This window comes from Gopherus evgoodei, chromosome 9 (genome assembly GCF_007399415.2).
Source record: "Gopherus evgoodei ecotype Sinaloan lineage chromosome 9, rGopEvg1_v1.p, whole genome shotgun sequence".
NCBI lineage: Eukaryota > Metazoa > Chordata > Testudines > Testudinidae > Gopherus > Gopherus evgoodei.
This window is the reverse complement of record NC_044330.1, coordinates 60,184,788-60,204,035: the sequence shown is the minus strand read 5'-3', so window position 1 is coordinate 60,204,035 and position 19,248 is coordinate 60,184,788. Positions and strand designations below refer to the sequence as shown.

At 54.8% G+C, this 19,248-nt stretch overlaps 1 protein-coding gene across 2 annotated transcripts; it reads right to left on the bottom strand.

The window, feature by feature from the left end:
• Positions 1-417: 417 nt before the first annotated feature.
• CCNB3 (cyclin B3) lies at positions 418-18,549 on the bottom strand. 2 transcript variants are annotated; one of them, XM_030575379.1, is made up of 12 exons: positions 18,269-18,549; positions 11,910-12,018; positions 11,242-11,325; positions 10,329-10,447; positions 8,903-8,996; positions 8,139-8,237; positions 6,927-7,019; positions 6,031-6,168; positions 4,088-4,243; positions 2,899-3,048; positions 1,812-1,942; positions 418-857 (listed from the first exon to the last, which is right to left on the bottom strand). In XM_030575379.1, exons 1-12 carry the CDS (start codon positions 18,457-18,459, stop codon positions 788-790), a joined length of 1,434 nt encoding a protein of 477 aa, XP_030431239.1. In that variant the 5' UTR covers positions 18,460-18,549; the 3' UTR covers positions 418-787. The 2 variants fall into 2 exon arrangements, with proteins under 2 accessions (XP_030431239.1, XP_030431240.1); XM_030575380.1 differs by lacking the exon at positions 18,269-18,549 and adding an exon at positions 17,509-17,586.
• Positions 18,550-19,248: the final 699 nt, after the last annotated feature.

Below are 19,248 nucleotides of genomic sequence, written 5' to 3'. Positions count from 1 at the left end.
TCTCTTGGGGTTTTCAGGAGTATCTCAGCGTCCATTCACCTCACTGATACAGGCAAAAAGAGGAAGAGTCATTTAAGACTCATCTCCTATTTTGCAGGGTCACCATTCAGCACGCAGCTTGCAAAGCACTACCATCCAGCGCCCACTGATGCCATGTGGCAATCACAGGCACATCCAGATAGCTCAGAACCAGGGGTTGGGATACAAGATCCAGCCAGAAAGAATCCATTTATCGGCACTTCAGATGCAGGAAGCAGAGTCAGGAAGAACCCCGCTGTGAGCCCCCTGGGGTTGGGCAGCAGAGACTAGCACAAATAGACTAGAGGAGGCCAGGTGTTACCCCCAGCAAACCTCAAAAAAACAAGCCTGATACTCCTCCCCCCAGCACACTACCCCCACCCAGCTGTGTGACCATGGGCTACACATCATCCCTCCTCACCCTTTGGCCTCTATTTCCACTGCAAGTTCCTCGGGGGCAGGGAGCATCTCGCTGGGTATCCGTATAGCAAGGGGCCCTGACTTCACGCCACTGCTGGGCTGGGAATACTACACAGACTGCCAGGCGGGACAGATACACACTATTTTATTGACTTATTTTCATGTTTAGTCCCCCAATAACACTTGCTACATTTTTTCCCCCTTTAACATTAAAAATCTATGTACAGACCCCTCTGGGCCAAGGAAGCTAATCTCTATATACAAGCTATTTACACATGGGCCGTGCATCCCTCCGAGCCAGAGGCAGGGCTGCCAGCCCCCAAGAGGGCTGCTCACCCCATCCCCTGGGCTAGCTCTTCAGAGCCACCTCCAACTTCAGCATGTCCATGGGAGCACTCTTGGCTACTTCAAAGAAGACTCTGAAAAGGTGACACAGGCCTGTTAGTGCAGCACACCCAGCAGAGGCACATAGCATAGGGACAGGGTACGGGGTGGGGTGGGAGCTCCAGCCAGCCTGAGGGAAGTCTGCTAGGGCACTGGGCCCCAGTCAGATGCCTGCAGTCATTAGCAAAGGACTCCTTTCTCCAAAGAGTTCATTAGGCATTGGCGTTAAATCAGCTTTTGGTGCTCAGTCTAGCAACCATGCCCACATGCCCTGTCCCTGCTGGCACGTTCTCCAGTCACCACGGAGTCCTTCTGGGCACATGGGACCTGAGCTCCTAGCGTACAAGTCTTCCAGGCCCCCCCTTTATGCAGAGCAAAGGGCAATTTTTTCTCCCTTTACGGGTTCTCTCCCTTTCAGAGAGAAGGCATAAGTTCCAGACCAGGGCGACCCATGACTCCAGCATGCACGGTGGTTTTGCTGGCACTGCCCCTGCAGCAGCCACAGCCCAGCAAGGACCCCTTACAGCACTGACTTAGATTGTGGAATGCAGGCAGGCCCTTAGCCGTAGTACGGCGAGCTCCTGCTGGGCCAGCCTCTGCCAGACTGCAGCTAGCCAGCCCAGGTGGCTCAGTTTCTCCCCCTGTTCTCGATGCAACAGGGCCAGGGTGTCTGAAGCCACAGCTAGCTTTAAAGAGACGAAGATCAGAGTGACTGGGGGCAGCCAGTCCTTGCCATGCTGCAGATCAACGTTCTGCAGAGCGCAGGCCAGAATGAAGTGATCACAATGGTCCCTTGGAAGCTGACACTGCACTGGGGCCAAGGCAGCAGGGCATTCATATCGAGCAACAGTTTCACAGCTCCCGCCCCAGACTGCCTAGGCAGGTGACATGTCCAGTGCAGCACCCCCTGCTGGCGAGTGGAAGACATCTCCCGGCCCCAGCCCATCAGACACACCACAGACACACCACTGCAAGGAGAGTCCACTCACCGGTGGGAGTACTTTGTGCGCACCGCCTTTAACTTGTCATCGTGCTGGTAGGTCAGCAGGAAGTTTAGCCTCTTCACCAGTGGATGGAGCTCCTGAGAGCTGTACCCGCTATAATACTCCAGCATGGGGCTCTGCAGCACATTAGAGGGACTCAAGAGCCTGGACCAGCACCATTGCACATACACTCCATGCTGCTTCTTCCAGGACACTGGAGATAGATCTGACCCCTGGGATGTCCTGACCCCATAATGGCTTCTTGGCCAGACTCCAGTGCAGATAGGACACAAATCACTTGCCCAATTTAGATAACAGCTGAGTTTGCCTTCTCATCGTGATGAGTAAGGAGCAGAGACAGGCTCAGTCAGGTCCCCACACAGAGCCAAAGGAATGGCCTCTGTGCACGTGGCCATCTGCAAACAGGGACGCTATGGCCAAAGATCTCAGGGATGGGGAGAGAGCAGCCAAGCACCAGAGTCAGCTGCCCGACAGGGAGCATAAGACAAGAATGTCGCATACTTCTCCCCTAGTCTGCAGGGCCAGCTATGGACGATGAGAAGGCAGAGCAAACCCCACTCCTGAGGCTGCTGAGGGCCTGGCTTGGAGTGTGTGGTGAGCTGCCCCCTTCTCTAACTCCCCCTGAAGGTACCAGGGCCTGCAGTCTCTGGAAGTGGGGAGCTGGAGAGCAGGCACGGGACTCAACAGGGTTCGGAACTCGGGCCTCACAGGCTCATGTGGAGCTAGCTATTAGAGGTAGGGCAAAGGAGAAGTGGAAGGGGTGGGGCTTCCCTGTCCATCCGGGATTGAAAGTGCATCAGTAGCTCAAGGCCGGGGGTTCCCTGCACAGACTGCAGGATCTGGGACCAACCCACCCGCAGCCACGTTTCCAGTGGCTCCAGGACAGTGTCCATCCCTAGGAACAGAGACTGGTGACTTGACCCTGGGGGAAACCAGCCAGACAACACTGCTGGAGAGCCAGCGACAGCGGCCAAAGGGGCAGCCATTCCAGGCAGCCTCCTGCTCCGCGGGGCCAGTGGAGCTAACCTGGACAGCCAGGCATGAGGAAGGGCCAGGAGAGCAGGGCACTCACCCATCCCCCAAGGCTCTTCATCTTGAGTGCCAGGAGCAGGCAGCTGGCGGCCAGCTTGGAGGCGCTCTCCTGGACGTAGTCATACTCCGGCAAGGTCATCTCACAGATGAAGCGGGCCAGGGTCAGTGTCTCCATGCTGGCGTGAGCGCACTGGGACCGTGGGAGGAAAAAGGAACTGTGGTGAGACCTCCCTGCTGAGCACCTGATGAAGAGGAGATGCCTCCCCTAGCTGCCTCCAGAGCCAGGGCATGGTCATGGGGGAGCACCCTGTCTGCAATGGAGAGCCCTGCTCAGCGCTGACTCCGTGGGAGAGGCAGGTGGTCCCACAGAGCAGATACTGCAGAGAGCTGGCAGCTAAGGGTCCCGCTGGTGCTCAGCACAGGGGTGAGGAAGGGGGATGGGTCCAGGGTACCCCAGAACACAGAATCACTGAGCCAGCCAACCTGGCTGCCTGTCCAGGTCACTCAAGCCCAGCAGCTGGGACTGGCCCAACTGTTTCTCTCCCCTGCCAGGACAAGTCAGATCCAGACCTCTCCATGGAGGAGCCTCTGGCATCCAGACCCAGACGCCTGCTCATCTCCCACCCTGAGTGCCAGATGCTCCTGTCCCTTCTGGAGCCCACAGCCAATTCAGCACTTGATTCCCCTCCATGGCTGGGAGAGAGCTCTCTGCTGTGGGTGTGTTGGGCAGAGCAGGGGGCACCACTAGGCAGGGGCAGAGGAGCCAGCCAGCGCTTCCACATGACCGAGATAGTCAGGCCTGCATGGACCAAAGAGCAAGCGGATGGAGGAGAGAGAGAGACATTAGTGTTCCTGGCACTGAACATCCTGCTCTGCTCCCCTTGGTGCTCTGAATCAGAACTTGCCTCCAGGGCACTGAGGTGCGGAAAAGAATGGCAGGTTTTGGCAGGAGTGATAGGACTTGGTGGAGGGGGAGAAGGGAGAGCTTGTTTGCTGGTTACAGCCCCTCTGACAAGTATTTTCCTTCTGGTGAAGGAGCAGCCTTTGCTCTCCCTGCAGCATCACTCCCTCATAGAGCACTTTATGCCCACGTTGTGCTCATTTCCCCACCAGCAGCCCAATGTGATTGTGCCAGTTGGCTGGTGGGGGAGGGTGTCATCGAGGTCCACCTGCTGGCCTCTAGCTGTGGCCACCCACATCCCCTTCTAGTGGCAGAAATGGGGCCCCACCTTGGCAAACCTCCGCAGGAAGCGATACGGGATGGGAATGTTGATGTCGAACTTCAGCGTGCGGAGGATACTCATTTCCATGGCAATCAACTCCTCCCGCTTGTAGGCATCGTCACAGATGTAGAGGAAGTCATCCACACACGGGGGACAGCGCTCCTAAAGGGAAACAGCCACAGGAATGGTCAGCCCCACCTACACTCAGGCCAGTGCTGCCCCAGTCCCTAGGGGGCGCTGTGCTGAGCTGCCTGGCAAGGGCTAAACTAAAACCCTCGGGGTGAGATTTTCAGAAGCATCTAGGTGAAATTGGAGCATGAATCCCATTCACTTTCAGTGGTTGGCTCACAATCCCCTTATGCATCTTTTTTTAATTTCCCTTCTGGCTCTTTAAAAACCCACTGGCACCTTCTGAGAGATGTGAACCCTATTGTCCTGGCTGGAGTTCAACCTGGATGAGGCCATGCTGCCCCCCACGGACAGCCCTGCAGTCGCAAATGAGATAACACCTCTCTGGAACTGCTCTGTATTGCTGCTGTTGAACAGCTGCCACATTCTGTTCCAGAGATAGCTGCATTTCAGTGGTGTGCCAAATGTTCACTGAAGATGGGGCAGGCCGATGCAGAGCACTTCACTTTCATCAGAGTTTTCCATGGGAAACTTATTTTCAGCAAAAATTCAAGATGGAAAGATTTTATTTGGGAAATGCCATCGTAATGTCTCATGGGAGTTGTAGTTCAGGTGCCTCACATTCCCGCTCTTCTCTATAGGATGGGCTTGACATCTTGCAGGATGCCCCAAAGTTTCCACTCTTAGAAAGGGGAGGCAGTGCATCATAGGAGATTTAATCCAACCAGGGAGCCTAGACCATAGCAGAAAATCCAGCAGGAGACAACCCACCAACAATTTCCATAAGGCACTGCAACATTATATCTGGATTGAAATATCAGTTTGGGGCATTTGATTGATTGATAGATAAATCAAGATTTTGACTGGAAAATTTGACCAGCCCTATCCCAGTCTCCCCACCTGGGTAACCTGCCCAAACTTTCACCTTTCAGGCTGGGGATTTCCACCACAATACTCAGAAGGTGGTGGTGGGAAGCAGGGGACATCTCTCCAGCTTGGTTTGATTTTTGGCTACAGAGGGGTGTGTGGAATTCTTCTTCCTTCCTGGGCAGTGTCCCAACAAACTGCCAGCACCTGGAACAATTGGGCTCCATTCCCAAGCACAGTGCATTGGAATGCTTTAACCAGCACTTGTGGGATCAAAAAGCATATCAGCCCTGTCACCAAAGGCAGCATTCTCTCCCTGGGACTCCCTTTCCCCACTTCCTGTTTCCTCCTTCAACTAGGAAATTAAATGCAAAAGCTTAAGTTAATCCTGCATTGTGGCTCCAACACTCCTAAGTCAGGAGTAACATTAACACCATCGTGCTGCAGAGTGATCCATGCAGCTCTTCCTCTCTTGTTAAGGTTAGTTGCTCAGCGGCAGCACTGCAGCACACTTGGTCCATAGGACGTGCACCAAGGTCCAAGTGCATGGGCCAGCTTTAGCATTTGGAATGTCCCAACTGCCTGATCTTTCCCCCTTTGCTGGTACAGCCCAGTTCACACCAGCGCACACTCCCAGAGATTTGCATTAAAGATGGGACGCTAACCAACAGGACACCTAAGGGCTAATTAGGACCCAAGGGATGAATTCCAGCCCACCACTCCCTCGACCCCAGCCTGCTCACCCCCTCACTGCTATTCCAGCATTGGGGCCTTTCAAGCAGCAATAGTCAATCCCTGTGCTGTAGCCTTAGTCACGTGAGCTACGTGGGGGGCCATAATGTGACTGCACAGCAAGCCCCACGTGTCCCCCTCTGGGCCTGTGTTACCCTCTGCCTACAAGCCAGGCTGCCCCCAACACCCCACAGGCTCTGCCCAGGCCAGAACTGGGTCACCTCAAACTTGGAAGCGATGAGGATGGCTGTGGAGCCAATGAGCTGCAGCTTGTCCCTCATGCTCACCACCTCCACCAGGTAGTGATCCACCAGCTTCACCGCCAGGTACAGCGTCTCATGGTTCAGCTCAAAGTTCTCCTGGGTGGAGAGACAGATGGAATGGCACACGTCAGCCAGTGTGACCCACCTTGGGTGCAGTCACTCAGGGTTTGCTATGTTCCCAAGCTGCCCTCCCCAGGCAGCAGGCTCAGGGCAAGGGGTAACAAAACCCCTCACCAGCTCTGCTCCCAAGACTTGCCCTCATGCAGGCTGGGACTTGTTTTAGTAGCCAGGGGAAAATGCTTCCCATTCCCAGTCCAGGGGTGAAGGTCATGTCTGCTGTTTTGCCCCAGGCTGCCCACCCCGAGTGCCCAGGCACAGATCAGTGTCATTTGGCACAGGGAAGGGTCCCTGGTGCTCCACTTGTCTGACTCGCCAGGCTGCTGCTCCTCTCCAGACTCCAGGGCTGGCTCCAGACACACGCCCAGAGGAGAGTCAGGGCCAGCGTCTCCACGAGGTAACTGGCCCCTGCCAATGACTGTGTGGAAAAACGGTAAGCGGCTTCCTCCCCCTGGCCTGCAGCCCCCTTTCCTCAGCCCCCTTCTCCACTCCCAGCCCTTTCACCCCTGCCACAAGCTAGGCTCACAGCTGCATGCAGCTGAGCCGCGTCGCAGCGGCTAAGGGGTTCCTCTCCTCCATATGGCTTCTGCTCAAGCGTGCTGGGGAGGGAGAATGGTCTGCCCCACCTCCAGCTGGAAGGGGCTCCCCCCCTTGTTTTTTTTTAAAAAAACAAACTGCTACGGTGCACACGCTGGCATTGTCCCCCCTACCCCCCTCAAGGGAACCCGGGTGCGCACCTGGACCTCCACCATCCAGTCCACCAGAATGGCTCTCATGTCCCTGCTGATGTCGTACTGCTTCTCCATGTAGTTTGGAAGCAAGAACTTCTCCTGCCAAGGGAGCCACAGAGAGGCTGTTAGTGAATGAAGCTCGCACACTGCAGCATGCGGGTAAGGACCTGGAGAGGCTGAGTCCATGGCCCTGCCCTCCTGCAGGCAGGCTGCTAAGCTTTCTCCATGGCACCATGGCCAGGAGCTTCCGCTGTCACAACAGGGCCTCCCTGGGAGAGGCCCTCAGCCCCACTGTTGTAGGAGGATCCCACCCTCCACCCAAGCCCAGTTGTGTCTCTGTAATGGCACCAACTCTTGTGACGGGCTGGACACTAGAGCCCAGCTGATCCTACCCCAAGCTGCTCATCCTTTCTGTGGTCAGCCAGCCCTGCTATGTCAAGGGAAGGGGCCACCCACGGCGCCCAGCAGGGATTAGTGGCTGGGAGGACAGTTCCTGCCAGAAGGTGCCATCCGCACAGACAGCACTACAAGGAGAGTGGCTGTAACTGGGCTTCACCATCCAGAGGTGAGCTAGGAGCCCAGACTGCTTCCCCTGCTGGCCAGTGAGCAGCATGGCTGGAGGGGAAATGGCTACCAGGGCCTACCCAGGGTTTCTCAGGGAGACTCACTGCCATGGACAGAACAGCCATCAGCCAAGTGGAACCAATCACCCTGCCCAGGAGTAGCCAGCCTCCTGCCTGGAGAGCCCTGGGCTCCAGAGAGGCTGCATGGAGCAGGCAGCGGGAACAGAGACCTGTACATAACAGGATGACTGGAGCTAGTTTGCCTGCTTGGAAAGAGCGAAAGACTGAGCCAAGCCAGCCCAGGACATGAGCCGGGGCTTTTGGAAATCAAGCTTTATGCATCAAGTGCTAAGGCGCAACCTGCCTGCCCTCCCAATGTACCAGCCCCACATCTGCAATGCCATGAAATGCAGCAGACAAATGCACTGGAGGGGGCTGCACTCTCTTCTCTGAAGACAATGGGACCTTCAGACCCTAGGGGCCTTGGCCTGGCATTCTAGCTCCTTCCTGTGCCTGGTGCCCCTGGAGTCAGCCTGGTGTCTCCAGGGCATCAAGCCAGTGAGCTCGGAGAGGCTGGGCCAGTCCAGCAGAGGAGGAAGGAGAGACAGGCAAAGCTGAGATCCTTGTGCTTGAGCCTTTCCCAAGTGCCACACACCTCTCTCTCCTTCATGTAATTGAAGATCTCCTTGGCATACTCGGCGCTGGCATAAGGGTCTCCCAGCTGCTCCTTGTCAATGTCCTCAATGGCAGGCACCTGCGTGAAAGGCAAGAGGGTTGGAGGATACCTCTGGGACACCAGAGAGACAAGTCCCAAGCAATCATGACAATGAGGCACTGAGAGCGATGGCTGGTCAGGCACTGGGCTTCCAGCCCCAGACTGCTTTGCCAACGCACCTCTCTCAGCTAGCAGAGGAGTGTCCACAGCTATGTGGCAAACCCCAGCCTGGAACACAGCAGGCACTGCATGCCCCGTCACTGCGCTTCATCCTGTTCTGCAACACCTGTCGTGCTGTTCTCTCGGCTCACCCAGCAGGACTTTTCTGTAGCAGTTTGCCTATGTGGCCTGCAGGGGGCAGACCTGCCCCAACCCAGCACTCGGGAAATTAGCTGCCAGATCCAATCTGTGTAGCCCAGCAGCTGGGGAGCGGGCAAGGTGCGGCTTGGCTTCATGCATGCAGACGGACAGGGCCAGAGGCTCGGACCCCCTACAGGTGAGCAGTCCAGGCAGCACTTGCAGGCCGTGCTTCGGTATCCCCAGGAAGAGGTGAACGAGCGCCCTCTAGAGACAATGTTAGACCAGGGCACTTCCCTCCTGCAAGGAGTGCAATGCAAGCATTCCAGCTGAGTCCCACATGCTGATCACGCCTCTCGCCCTCCGAGGGTCCACTAGGTTGACAGTGAGCATCCGATTCCACTGACCTGCGTGGGTGCTGGCTCCTCCGGCACCAGGTCATTTTTGGGAACCAGTTTGGGATCAACAGTTGCCTCAGCTGGGGGCGTTTTCCTTGTTGACCTAACAGAAGCAGCCAAGAGCAGATCAGACACTGCAAGAGGCCGGGCTCAGGGGCAGGGGGGTGTTGGTCATCCAGTGCCCCAGAAATCGCCAGATCCCATCAGACCAGGGTATAGCTATAGCCCAGGGCCACCTCTCCAATAGTGCCCTGTAATAGCTGCTTCAAAGGCAGGGGCAAGAACACCTCTCCCCACTGAGTGAACAAAGACACCTGCGCATTAGAGAAATGTCTTCCCTGTCCATGACTGGCTGATACCCTGAAGCAGGAGGCTTTACAGCCTTGCCAATATTTTTATCTTGACTAACATCACCACGAAGGTTCCTGTTATCCACCCAAACTTTCCTTGAATTCCACTAAGCTCTTGGCCTCCATGAGATCCTGAGTTCCACAGGCCAACCATGCATTGTATGGAAAAGGCATTTTCCTTTAGCAGTTTTATATGGAATGGCTTTCAATTCCATTGAAGTCCCTTGTCATCCTACACAAGGACAAGGGATCTCCTGATCTGCCCCCTCCATACCACTCCTTTAATACTAGGGGATATGAGGCAGGTGTACGAGTCTCCTCTCCAAGGCATGCAATCCCCATCTCTCTTCCGAGGAGTTTTTCCAGGACCCTGAATCTTCTCACCAAGGACACACACACACGCCTGCCATCTCCTTTCAGACAGGGTGATTATAACTGCACAGCAGGCAGCATGCCCCCATCAGCATTCAACTATTTTCCACATAACGACACCCCTTCCTTCCACATCCCAGCCTCCCATTTGTCTTTAGGTGCAGCCACATCCCTTGGGATTTCCCTTCTTCCCTGTGCATCAATCAGCCAGGATGAAGGGATGTCCCTCTACCTCCCCCTCCTCATTTTACACTGGGGGCCTGGCCTGCAGCTTCTCCCACTCCATTTTCTCAATTATCCTCCTAGTTCCCCACTGGAGGGGAGTTCGCTCGCCATGGCAGCGAATCTCACTAGCAGGCAACCTGAGCACATTCCCAATGGCAAAAGCCTCTCCGAGGACACCCCACCCTCCCAGCTGGCAAAGGGTCCTACTGTTAGAGCCCCCAGCTCTACCACCAAGAGACCCTGAGAGCCAAGAAGCATTGGCACAGAGAGATATTAAGCATTTGGAGACTGACTCTCTGCCAGAGGGTCCCCTTGGGCTGCAGCCTGGAAAGTGACAGCACTGTGCAGGCCAGTACTGGTGCTAGCCACAGGGACAGCAGCTCAGATACCAGGGTAAATGCGCATCCATCAGAGTGAGGAACAGTGCAGCTGCAAGGGGTGGGTGGGGCTGGGGCTGCATCAGGGCTGACCCACAGAGAGTTACTCACTTTTTCAAGTTGATCTCATTGTTCTTCAAGACCCCCAGAGCAGCTGTGCCCTTCTGCACCTTCCTGAGATCTGCCTTCACAGCATCCTTCTTCCTCAGGCCAGCCTGGTTCTTGTGAGCCTGGCAGGTGAGAGGGCAATGCTGGGAGCACAGCACAACAAACAGAGGGGCAGCCTGGCCAGGCTCCCCAGCATCAACACTCCAGGCCAATAGGGGTGGCAGGAAGTGGCAGCCAACACATCCCTCGGCCCGCGCCGTTTCCAACAGCCCCCACTGGCCTGGAGCGGCGAACTGCGGCCAGTGGGAGCAGCGATCAGCCGAAACTGCAGACACAGCAGGTAAACAAACTGGTCTGGCCCGCCAGGGGGCTTACCCTAGTGGGCTGCATGCCGAAGGTTGCTGATCACTGGTCTAGAGGGACCCCGGGGAGGTATAGGGGCACGTCCAATACAGCCAATGAAGAGAGCTAGTGCCTCCTAAGCAAATAGGTTCAGTACTTGGCTTGCCTGCAGACTATTGATAGTTGTGAAGTTTCACTGGATGTTGATTCCGCCAGTCTTAGCAGGGAAAATATTTTAAGGTGAACATCAGCATGATCTAGTGGTTAGAGCACAGGGCTGGGATGTGGGAGAAGAGTTTGTTCCCAGATCAGAATGTAAGGACTAATATATGGGAGTGTGGTCTTTATATCAGAGCAGCGGATCAAGCTTCAGGACCTCTGATCCCCTACCCCTAGCCCATGCATGACCCAGCAAAGATGTATAGTGCCTCTCCGGAGAGGCACCATACAAGACTAGGAAACAAGACGGGGAGATGAGGTAGAAATGAAATATTCAGCTCAGAGAGGAACCTTGCCCATCCAGCTCCCCCACAAGCTTCTTCCTCCACTCCCCACCGCAGTGCTGTGTCCTTACATTAGTGATGTCTCCGAAGGCTGACCTCTTCTTGGGTGCCCCCTGGGGTGAGGACGGGGACCTCTTTGCTTGAAAACTCTCCTCCTAAAGTAAGGAGCAGATGATTGAGATGGCATGCTGGACCCAAACTCACCAATCATGAGCTCCGCCACCCTTTCTTGGCAGCCATGCCCAGAGCAGGGGGCGTGGCACCGAAGATACCAGCTATCAGGAGAACAAAGCAGTCAAGGTGGGGCTGGAAGCATCACGTATTCTCACAGCTCCAGCTGTGATAGATGTCTGCCCCCTAATGCCACAGTGGCTGAGTCTGATGCATCAGCCTCTCCAAACCTTGTTGAGGGGGAAAGTGGGAGCAGGCTAGACCCCAGCTTACAGATAGGATTTGAGGCTGCATGACCTGCCCAAGGGCAACAGGCCAGACTGCAGCTCTGTAGGGGCCAGCCCAGAGCTTTAAAGCATTAACACGACTGAAGTGCTGGGACCAATCTTGGCCCAACTCTTGGAAGAGGGAGAAGCCGCCTTTTCCTATGGCCTCCCAACTCCAGGGACCAGCCTGCATCTTTACCAGCGAAGGCCCCATTGCTACCACTGGAATGAGCAATCCATATGTATCCATAGCCCCAGCTCCCAGCAGGGGCAGGAGAAAATTACTAGCCCCACAGACTCACCTTCTCGGGCCTGGCATTTTCCACTGCTCCTGCTTTACCAGGCCGGAGCGGTTTACTGCCTGTGGTCTTGGAGTTGCGTGGCACTGGCATCTTCTCTGCCCAAGCACACCTGCACAGAGACAAGAGATGCCCCCAAAATGCTGACTAATGAATTCAATGCACTTCACAGACTCAAGGCCTCAGCTTCCCCCATGCGGTGGGCAAACAGCCTTTATCCATATCTTACAGATGGGGAAACCAAGGCATGAGGAGGGGAAAGGATTTGCCCAATGGCACCCAGTGAGCAGCGTTAGGAGACATGGGTTTATTTTCTATCCATACTCCTCCGTTATCATCCAGACCACAGAGCAGCGACTGCAAACCTCTGCCCCTACCCCAGGGACTTTAGCAGCAGCTCAGCTGCAGCTCAGACACAACCTTTAATACATGCACCTACCTCACAGGCAGAGACTAGCCCTTTGGGATCAAACAGCAACCACCACCTCCCATAGCTCTCAGTGACTGACCTCACAGCCTGGGGAGCAATGACCCCTCTGTCCCTCCCGTCACCAGCCTCATCCCTCGTGGTCTGGTTTTTCAAGTGCTACTGGAGCCACCGTTGCTTCTCTAGGCCAATGGCCCCTATCTCCACAGCTTTCGGTCCAAGGGACCTTGGGTCAAGGCCACCCCCATTCCATTACCTTCTGATCGGGAAGCAATGCAACAAGCCCCAGGAGAATGCACAAGAATCACTCTGTTGTCATGAGGAAAAGGCAACCAGACGAGACAGCTTCTGCAGGATCCCGTTAGGGCAACTGTTGCCCTGCCATGGCTCCATAGCACCATTTCCCCAGGGCCCCTGCACTGGTGCGAAGCTGCTTTGAGGAAGGCGAGTGGCACAGAAGCAGAGGTAGTCTGGAGGCCTTCTCATGCGAGATGGGGAAGAACCACTGCTAGGGCTTAGGAGCATGCAAGCCAGGATGAGCATACTCCCTATTTAACTCTTTGAATGCCACTGGGGTCCCATGGAAATAAGACTGGGAGCATTCCGAAGGCCGGGAAGCAAGCCTGGACCTTTGTCCGTGGGGTAGCAGGGGGGCTGAGGCAACAGGAAGGAGGCTGGCAGGTGGGTTTGGTTGTCGGGAGTGGCAGGTGGGGAAGGCTGGGGCTTTCAGCAGCAGTTTGCAGGCAAGTCTACCCATCCGGAGCATTGGAGGTGCTGAAGAAGATGCAGGCATTAGGGAGGTAACAGAGGAGGGGAGCATGCCAAAAAAATCCCTGCACACACCCATGTGCCCCTACAGACCCTCACCTGCAGGACTGCAAAGAACCAGCCATTTCTCCCTCAGGGCTGGCTGGCTGCTGAGGGACATGATGAATGGGACACCAGCAGGCCAGTGCCAACCTGGCGACAGCAAGCTGTCCAGCAGATCCAGATATAAGACCCACTATAGGACCTTCGCTCCCTGGCCCCCAAAATAGAATATTTAGTTACAATTCATAGAGAATTCAATCTATCCTGCTCTGCTTCTTCCTCCCTCCCATCACTCTGCCAGGTGGCTGGCAGTTAGGACCCAGCTGGAAACAAGGTCGAACCGAAGTAGTGGTGTGTGAGGGAGGGCTGAGAGAAAGCAGATGTTATTAATGTACTTAGAGACCATCCAAGATCAGGGCTCCATTGTGCTAGGTGCCATATAAACAGAACAGCAGAAGGTCCACGCTCCAAAGAGCTTGTAATCTATACAGGGGGGAAGGGATAGAACACACCAGCTGAGTGAACCATGTGATCGCCGCAAATCATAGAATATCAGGGTTGGAAGGGACCTCAGGAGGTCATCTAGTCCAACCCTCTGCTCAAAGCAGGACCAATCCTCAACTAAATCATCCCAGTCAGGGCTTTGTCAAGCCAGGCCTTAATAGCATGTTAGTCCCATGATTAAATGGAAAGAAAAGGGAAGGTGAGGAGGGTGCAGGGGACAGGGCAGGAGAGAAGATGGTAAGAGTGGTAGTATGGAGAGAAGCGGAGGTGAAGAGACTGAGGAAGGGGGTTGGAGCAATAATCCAATCAAAACTGCAGAAAGGTCTCTGGATGTCTGAGGGTATGTCTACATCTACAATTCTGCAGCGCTGGTTGTTACAGCTGTATTAGTACAGCTGTATAGGGCCAGTGCTGCAGAGTGATCACACTTACAGCAACCAGCGCTGCAAGTGGTGTTAGATGTGGCCACACTGCAGCGCTGTTGGGCGGCTTCAAGGGGGGTTAGGGGAACGCGAGAGCAAACCACAGGGAAGCAGGTCTCCTTCCCCGCGGTTTGCTCCAGTGTTCCCCGAACACCCCCCCCCAAGCAGGTCTCCTTCCCAGCGGTTTGCTCCGGTGTTTTTTGAACCCCCGTGCAAGCAGATCTCCTTCCCCGTGGTGTGCTGTCGCGTTCCCCGAACCCCCCTGCAAACCGCGGGGAAGAAGATCTGCTTGCACGGGGGTTAGGGGAACGCGAGAGCAAACCGCTGGGAAGGAGACCTGCTTCCCCACGGTTTGCTCTCGCGTTCCCCAAACCCCCCTGCAAACCGTGGGGAAGGAGACCTGCTTGATTACCAGAGAGGCTTCCTCTGGTATGCTGGGATACCTGTTTATTCCACGGAGGTCAAGAAAAACGCTGGTGAGTGTTTACACCTGATGACCAGGGCTGGATCACCAGCGCTGGATCCTCTACACCCGAGTTTCAACGGGTGTACGGCCAGCGCTGCAAACAGGGAGTTGCAGCGCTGGTGATGCCCTGCAGATGTGTACACCTCATAAGTTGCAGCGCTATAACTCCCTCACCAGCGCTGCAACTTTGTGGTGTAGACAAGGCCTGAAGGTCCCTGCCTTAACTGTTTCTGCAGTTGCTCCTATCAGCTGGAGTATCTGTCTGGTTCCTCTCTGTAGTTTGCACTCTCTCCTGCCCTTCCTCTGGGAAACAGAGGCCCCATTGGCTTGCACTCTGAGAAGCTAGAGCAGCCCATCTTCACCTGTCTTCCAGTCAGTCTGATGCAGAGATCTGCTCTTGCTAGAAAGCCAAACAAAATTACCCCAGCATATTGAGGGTCCAGTGTGTTCAGTGCCTTTGGCAGTGCCAATCCCAACACCTGGTGTAGCTCCAAGGAACACAAACCAACAGACCAGGGCAGGGATAGCTCACACCCACAGGAGTTGAAAAGCCTCTTGTTCAAATCTGGAGACCTACATCATGCTGCCAGCCCATGGGCAGAATGCAGCCTAGAGTGACTTTCCAGACAAGCTCCCTCCAGCACTGTTGTTCTCCCATGTACAGCCCAGACCACAGCCTGTAATTACAGAGAGCACTAGGCTGTAATAGTTTCCATTGACTCCAGTGGCGACTATGACATCATCCCTTCACAAATGAACCCTGATATGTGGGTCCCCCTTCCTGCTCAGCAGCCATTTTCAGAGAGCATGTTACAAAGTGTTTCCCGGCATCTATATATCAGCCAACACCCAGCTCTTAATTTTCATCCATAGATCACAGAGCCATGAGGGAAGCATCATTACCACCATTTTACAGATGGAGAAACTGAGGCACAGGGCGATGAACTGACTTAGCTGAGGTCACCCAGCAATCCCATGGAAGAGCTGGGACTAGAACCTGTCTCGTGTGTGCTCTATCCACTATGCCTCAGCGCCTTAAGAGAGGGGGGAGACAGGAGGGCAAAGGAACTGTCTGTATGGCTTTGAAGCTGGATTATTGGCTTTGGAGACTGATTGATCTCCATTTACTCACAGAACAGGTACAGAGGGGAACAGCACAGCAAGCTACCCACTCACAATGCCCCAGCCAATGCACTTCAACCTTGACCTAGAATAGGCCTCATTAGTGTCAGCTGTTATGGATTGTGAGTGAGCCTTCTACCTCACTAGGAGCTGGACAGACAAGCTCCCCCCAGCCAGGCACTAGATAAGAGCAATTTTGATACTGCAACTAGATCCCAAGCAGCTGTAATGAGCCCATCACCAAAACAGCTGAACACTTGCCTGCTAGGCTGGATGTGAAGGGCTCTATGGTCCAGGCCTGTCACTGTTTGCATGTTTGTTCTTGCATTAAGCGACAGGTCTGAGCCACCTAAGGGCAGCAGCCCATGCTGTGACATTTTGGGACTGTCAACATCACCCTCCTCCCCTTTAAACTAAGTATGCTTGGGACCAAAGCCATGCTTTGTGTGACTGTACTGGAGTCATGAGAGTGTGGGAAGGTAATATGGACTTTTGTCCTCTGGTTAAGTTGAGGGAGGGGGTCAGACAAAGAGAACACTTTCTTACAGTGCCATCAAGCAGTCATTCCACTAGCACCCTTCATTCCCACCCCCTTCCCAAAGACAGCCCTGGAATCCATGCTTTAAATCAACAAGGTTAATTATAGCCTGCAGCCAGAGCACAATACACCATGGACAGGTCTCAGGTGCTTTAATAATAGGGCACCTGGTGGAAAACAAGCCACCATTTTAGAAACTGGGATTAGGTTTTTCAGGACCTTCCAACCTGGCTCAGAAACCTGGATTTCCCCATAGCTCTGCAGTAAGACAGGAACAATGGATACACATTACAACTGGCTTGGTTTACAACAGGGGTAGACAACCTATGGCACAGGTGCTGAAGGCAGCACCCGAGCTGATTTTCAGTGGCACTCACACTACCCAGGTTCTGGCCACCAATCCAGGGGGCTCTGCATTTTAATTTAATTTTAAATGATGCTTCTTAAACATTCTGAAACCTTATTTACTTTACATACAACAATAGTTTAGTTATATATTATAGACTTATAGAAAGAGACCTTCTAAAAATGTTAAAATGTATGACTGGCACACAAAACCTTAAATTAGAGTGAATAAATGAAGACTCAGCACAGCACTTCTGAAAGGTTACCGACCCTTGGTTTACAATATCCACACAATAGAGATTCAAAAGACACAACTGAGTTAGCTCATCCACACAGACAGAGATGACTGAGCTGCTGTTTGGAGTCACATTATGGATAAAACCATCCAATCAGAGAAGAGCCAACCAGGGTCAGTGCAGCATACAGCAAAGGAGATGAGGCCAGTACAAATCTCATCACCATGCAGCTACCCCCAGCCACAAGAGAGTTGAATTTGCACTGTCTCCCAGAATCACTGAACTTTGGCTCAAGGTAAAGGAATCTGGAACACCCTCCTCCCCTTCTCTAATCAACTCTGAAACCTTATAAACAGCTCTTTCCCCCCCCCCCCCCAACACTGCTCGGTGTAAGCCCGCCGCGGACTGCAGGCTACGGGAGGGAGGAATCAGCAGCTGCCGAAGCTCCCGGCCAACCCCACAGCGATTTCGCAGGCGATGCTCAGGGAAAGGGCAGCAGCGAGCCGTGGGGAAGCGCAGGCCGTAGGAAGGACAAGGGGCAGGTCATCCCCGGGCCACATGCCGAAGGGAAGGCGCACCGCGGGCTGCATGTGGGGGGGACGCTGGCACCCCGGGCAATGGGGAGGGAGGGGGCTGCAGAGTGGGCCGGACACAGCGGGCAGGGGCCGGGGAAGTGCAGCCCGGGGGGAGGGAGAATAGGCAGATATGGGAAGCCGCCCGGCCCGAGCTCACCTGGCTTCTCAGCGCCCGGGCCCGATCCCGGCCTCCACCCAAGAGCTGCGGCTACTGCTGCACAATGTGGATTTGAAAACTGCGGCCCTGGCAGGAGGCAGCCTGCGACTGGCCAATCAGCAGCCAATCAGCGAGCCAGGCTGAATGCGGTTGCTAAGGGCGGTGCATAGCGTTTTTAAAATCGGCTCCCTCGGCCAATGGGAGAAATGGTTTCCCGCCGGGCGGGCACACAGGGGGCGAGAGCTCTCTATCCGCCATTTTCATTGGCTGGGAACTCGCCAGGTGGCGCGTCTTGTTTTAAATTGACCTTAAAGAGCCAGACAGCGGGGACAGTGTTAGCAGCTGCCGGAGCAGGGAGGGATTAGGGCGGGGATTGCCCCAGCCAGGGCCTGTTGTCCCCCACCCTGGGCCTGCCCCCCCCCTCACCAGGGAGGTCACCCGCCCTTGCTCCACCTTCTGCTCCTACACAGGCACTGTGGTACAGGGACTCCAAAATGTGGATGAGGGGCCAGAGTCACACCCCTTAGGGGTTGCCAACTTTCTGACCCAACAAAACCAAACTCCCAGGCCCCACCCCGTCTCCAGGGCCCCACCCTGCTCACTCCATCCCCCCTCCTTCCATCACTCGCTCTCCTCCACCCTCACTCATTGCCTGGGGAGCAGTGGCATAGCCAGGTTCTAAGAGCAGGGGTAGCAAACACATAAAAAAGGTGCCACCACTGCAAAGCAGCAAAGAAAAAATATAAAACCCAAGTCTTACCGCCGAAGACTCAAATACCCACTGCTGAATTGCTGCCAAAGGCTCGGAGCGACTGAAGCATCAGCCGCCGAATTGCCACCGAAGACCCGGAGCTGCCTGCTGTGGGAAACCCGTGCTGGATTAGTCCTCAGCCAAGCGCAGCTGGAGCCGAAAGGTTGCAGGCTCTCCCCAGCGGGCACAGGGAGGACCATCACCCGGCCGCCACAAAGAGATGGCAGGGGGAGCGTGAGAAGCACCAGCTGCAGGAGCCGCAACCGCAAGCTGCATGCAGCGGAGCCCAAAGTGAGTGCCACCGAAGACCCGGACGTGCTGGGGAGCACTGAGTGAGTGGTCAGGGGAGCAGCTAATCCACTGCTCCCCCCCAGCTACGCTACTGCCCGGGTGTTCGTTTGAAAACCAGACACCTGGCAACCTACTGATTGCGCTGCTAATAGGGGCTTCCTCTCCTTATGCTGGGTTTTTACACTGCTAGTTACAGGCACTGAAGTTGCAGAAAGTGCATTTGTGTTTTCACCTCTTCAAATATCCAGCCAGCCCAAAAGCTGAATCCCCTGTCCGCAGCGAGGCCACCTCTTGGTTTTTCCTGTCTTGTCTCTCTGGCACTGTTTGCACTAAATGCTGCTGTCTTGTATATGCTGCCTGCTTAGCTATCATGAGGGAAGCCCTATACATGATTATTATTTAGTGGTAATAATGGGTTTCTAGGAGTCCCCCGATGGACTAGGACCGCACTGGGCCAGGTGCTGTACCAACACAGAACAAAAAGACTGTCCCTACCCGAATGTCATGTCCCTCTGAAGGCTCCTTGTCTGGGAGTTTGACGTTTCCATCTGTCTGCCCAAATATCACCATCATGTGCTGTGATGATTATCCCTGGCACCGTAGTGAGAAACATCTCATGACACAGCAACAGGCCAGTACAATACAGCAGAGCTGCTGGAAAACAGCAAGTCGCCAGCCCTTGTGGCTCTTGAGTTCTA

What these genes read in the sequence shown, in the direction of transcription:
- CCNB3 (XM_030575379.1), bottom strand. Translation starts at nt 18,459, where the DNA reads ATGGTCCTCCCTGTGCCCGCTGGGGAGAGCCTGCAACCTTTCGGCTCC. An exon ending in CCTTCGGAGACATCACTAAT is followed by an intron (nt 10,448 to 11,241) that starts GTAAGGACACAG and finishes CTCACCTGCCAG; the next exon opens with GCTCACAAGAACCAGGCTGG. An exon ending in CGCACAAAGTACTCCCACCG is followed by an intron (nt 858 to 1,811) that starts GTGAGTGGACTC and finishes TCACCTTTTCAG; the next exon opens with AGTCTTCTTTGAAGTAGCCA.